Raw genomic sequence first — 4,210 nt, forward strand, 5'->3', positions numbered from 1 at the left:
GATGTGTTGCAGGCGCCTTTTCCTTGTTGTGTTTACCTAGCACTTATCTCATTATCTGAGCACACACTCACGTTTATCTTTTAATGTTTAAATTGGTTGGAAACAAAAATGTCTTTTCCAAATGGCAGAAATTCCATGAATCTGCTCTTCCCCTGATTCACACCTGCAGGCATCCTCTGGACCGGCCTCTTCCTGCACAGAGCTCACGCTACTCCCCGCCTGTGTCTCCCACCAGGATGGGATTAGGACCCCACACATAGTATTATAAACGTTGGAAACAACATTTCTGTCCACATGTGGCAAATACTCTCCCGTATGACATCCTGGTGACCCACGCCTTCGGGCATCTTCTGCACACTCTCATGCTCCCCTCAGGCTCCTGTGTAGTGGCCAGTGAAAGGACAGGTCTGACTTCCCCTGCTGCATCTCCCAGCAGAGCAGGACCTGGATGGCACTGGGTAGCATATTCGTGCCTATGCCGTTGTTGCAGTGTGTCAAGGGGAAGACATCACAATGTTTTGAGTGGACTGTGACTCTGATAAGAGGGAAAGTGCTTATTTTAAGCCATGAGAAAAGGGACTTCTGAACCCCGGGGATGTTTAGATGTTTCAAACGTTTGATCGCCGATATCCTAAACCCTGGTGAATAATCTATCCTGTTACACAAATTTCTATGGTTTTGCATTGGTTATTATGCTGGCTATACACATATGTTAACTCTCCAGATGGTTTCTATCCTTTTGAATAACATAATCTCATCTTTAGTCTTCATTGCTTTCATAATAAAAATATTCTCTCAGTGAGGCAAAAATATAATCAATAATCAGAACATGCCTCTCTTGACAACTGACCTCCAAAGCATGAAAACTACAGCACAAGTTTCCATTTGAAATGTGAGTGGATATTAGTAAATTCAAACATACTTATTACTATTTGATTTATTTTATTACTTATTTGTACTATTTGTTCTACTTAGTGAATATCCATTTGGAAAGTGCAGGAGAATCACCTGGAGAGCTGCTGGACATCCCGGCCTCCTGAGTTTCTGATTAGGGGCGGGGGAGTTTGAGGGTCTGCATTGCTGGCAAGTGTCCAGCTCACCTGCATGCGTATGTGGAGACCTGCCCTTAGCCTGTTCATGCAGGCTTTGAAGAAGGGTCTGTGTCAAGTTCCTGCCTTGCTCTGAGTAATTCTGTGAGTGGGTGATCTAGAAACACACATTGCCAGCTCTTGGGGTTGCTTTTCCAAATGTGAGGAATTCTTTGGATCTGCTTTTCCCCTGATTCATGCCTGCAGGCGTCCTCTGGCCCACTCTCTTCCTCCACAGAGCTATAGAGTCTCTTTTTGGGGAATTTCCAGTTTACAGGAAGACCGACCACACACACACAGACACAGCAGTAGTGCAATGCAGTGGAGCAGCATTACAGGATCTCAGAGTGGTGTCATTCCTTTAAAAGAATATCCTGAAGGCAAATGAGTCAACATAGCAATTTGGCAAACATTTGTTCATAAGAAATAATCACTATTTGCTATTTTTCATATTTTTCGTGACATAGTTCACATTTTGGTAAGACACATACATGTCCTCAATGTCCTGTTATTTCTGGTAACTGGACACACCCGGGCCACCCACACCTGCTATGACGGAGAACAGACCCACCAGCCAGCGAGGACACGCACGTTGCTTCACTGAGCAGCCCATTGCCACACAGCAGCCAGTGTGTGAGATACTGTGTCTTTATAGATTAGCTTTGACCTAGAACTTCAAACAGGTGGCAGAGTGTGATTTACTTTCTGCTTGACACCTTTAGCTAACACATGTCTGTGAGGGGCCAAGGTGATGCCCGTGTAACCTGGTATGGCCAAGGCTGTTCTGTGAGGACCAAGCCTTTGGTTAGTCTCTCCCCAGCCAGTTTCATGGGGCAGCAACCACCATCCCTGTCAGTCCAGCAAGGACTATGAGGATTCTCGGGACCTCAACATGGAAGGTCAAATTCAGAGAAGAGTGGGACGTCCTCTGTCTCCATCCTTCACTGTCATGATTGGGGACATTTAAGCCCTGCTGATAGTTTTATCAAAATCAAAATGTTTGATTTCATTTATTTTCTAGGGTTGTATTTATAGATCTGGAAGACATGACACCTGTAAACAACTATATTTTCCCTAAAAGTGAGATTTCTGTTTTATTGTCTGAGATGTAAGATCCTGACAGAAAATAACAACCCAAAAAAGAAGTGTTTGATTACCAGTGGGAACTTCCTGTCCAAATTCAGAGAAGTTAAGAAAATTATATGTAGCAGGTATAAAAGCAGATACAGTATCGTGATAGAGACATGTGTCCCTGGAGCAGAAGCCCAGACCAGACCAGCTCAAAATGTTGGTTCACAAAGTTGGCTCAGATTGAACTGTCCTGGGAATATAAAATACTGATGTCAGGACACTGAGAGTGACATTGGGAATTCTGGAATTTGGATAGGGGGCCCTCAGGAACAGACTAAAACTATAGGGATGTCCCCCATGTTTATTGCTGCTTATTTACAATAGGAAAAACATGGAATCAACCCAAATGCTCAAAAGTAGATGACTGGATTAAAAAGATGTACATATACACGGTGGAATATTACTCAGCAATCAAAAAGATAAACACATGCCTTTGCAGCAACATGGATGGAGCTGGAAGGGATCAGGCTTAGTGAAATAAGCCAGTAAGAAAAAGAAAAATACTGGATGGTTTCACTCATAGCAGGAGCATAAAGGACCGGGGTTGGGGGTGTGGAAATAATAATAATGAACAAATATATACCAGAGATGTTTTACAGAGGTGGAGTGGGGAATGAAAATGGGGTGGGGGAAGTGCACTGAATTATGGTGATGGCACATGGGTGAATTGGTGATGTGAAGGCTGTGGGGATTACAACTGAGATGGAAAAAGGCATAAAATGATGTAAAAATAAACTATTATAATAAAAAAATGAAGATCTCACTGATCACATTATTAAGGATGAACCTGGACGATATTATGCTAAATCAGATTTAAAAAAAATAGGGGTGTCAGAGCAAGGATTACTTGGGAGCCAATCCTGTAAGAACTCTCAAGAACCTGAGGAGATTAAAAGCCCAAACAGAATGACCGTGAGCTGACCACTTCTGAAGGCAGCTGGGTTCCCAGGGACCCAGACACTACATGCCCCCACAAAATGGAAAAAGTTGGGGTGCTCATCCACCAACTCTTGTCTACTGGTTGAGTACTGCTCTTCAAGGCTTCAGCTCCTCTTTCTGTCCATCCAGATCTTGCTCCTGTGTAAGATCCAGATGCACTATGTAAGAGCCATCGTCCCTCTGACAACAGAATGATGGTACCAAAGGGGAGACGGGGGAGAGCTTGGTGGTGGATAGTGACTGGACATTTGGTGGTGGGTGTGGTGTGAACTATACAGCTAGAGACGTGAGAAGCTGTCCACCTGCAACCTATAGTGTTATAAAGTTATGTTGACTTCAATAAGAGAATAAAAAGGAGCCATCTTTCTAGATAGAACAAGGAGAGCTGAGGAATGACCTCACCTGGTATAGCTAATCATCCTGCAGGAGGAACAGAAGAAATTGGCAACTAAGGATGGCAAGTTAAGAAGGAAATACTGAGTCAAGATGCTCTTATATTTGTATGCTGAGAAAATTGTTTTATTTGAGATTAAGAATACTAGCACATGAAAAATTGTGTCAGGGAACAAATAGATCAGCTGGGATGACATGTTGGTTGACAGATTTCAGAGAATATTCAAATTTGTTTGTCATTGGGGAGGAAGAGAAATATGTAAAGGAAGCAATATATTCAAATGCCAAACCCAGTTTAAAATCACTGTTGTGCTACATCAAGATAATTGTCACAAAAACAGGGGTGCAGGCCAGTGTGCTCAGCAGCAAGAAGCACTGGGGCAGGCTGGGCGGCAGCAGCTGGACACACAGCAGCTGGGTCTGCGGCAGGTGGTCTTGCAGCAGGTGGTCTGGTAGCAGCTGGAGATGCAGCAGCTGGGTCTGCAGCAGCTGGAGCCACAGCTGGGCCTGAAGCAGCTGGGGAGGCAGCAGCTGGGGCGGCAGCAGCTGGAAATGCAGCAGCTGGGCCTGCAGCAGCTGGAGCCACAGCTGGGACGGAAGCAGCTGGAGCTACAGCTGGGCCTGCAGCAGCTGGAACCACAGCTGGGGCGGCAGCAGCT

The 4,210-nt window shown here is 44.7% G+C and overlaps 1 protein-coding gene across 1 annotated transcript; it reads right to left on the minus strand.

The window, feature by feature from the left end:
* Positions 1-3,910: 3,910 nt before the first annotated feature.
* Positions 3,911-4,204, minus strand: LOC101621928 (keratin-associated protein 4-3-like; the record flags this gene model as incomplete). Its single annotated transcript, XM_004695804.1, has 1 exon — positions 3,911-4,204. A coding segment is annotated over one exon (294 nt), but the record flags the coding sequence as incomplete, so codon positions are not given.
* Positions 4,205-4,210: the final 6 nt, after the last annotated feature.

The sequence above is a fragment of the Condylura cristata genome, unplaced genomic scaffold (genome assembly GCF_000260355.1).
Source record: "Condylura cristata isolate star-nosed mole 26May11 unplaced genomic scaffold, ConCri1.0 scaffold00554, whole genome shotgun sequence".
NCBI lineage: Eukaryota > Metazoa > Chordata > Mammalia > Eulipotyphla > Talpidae > Condylura > Condylura cristata.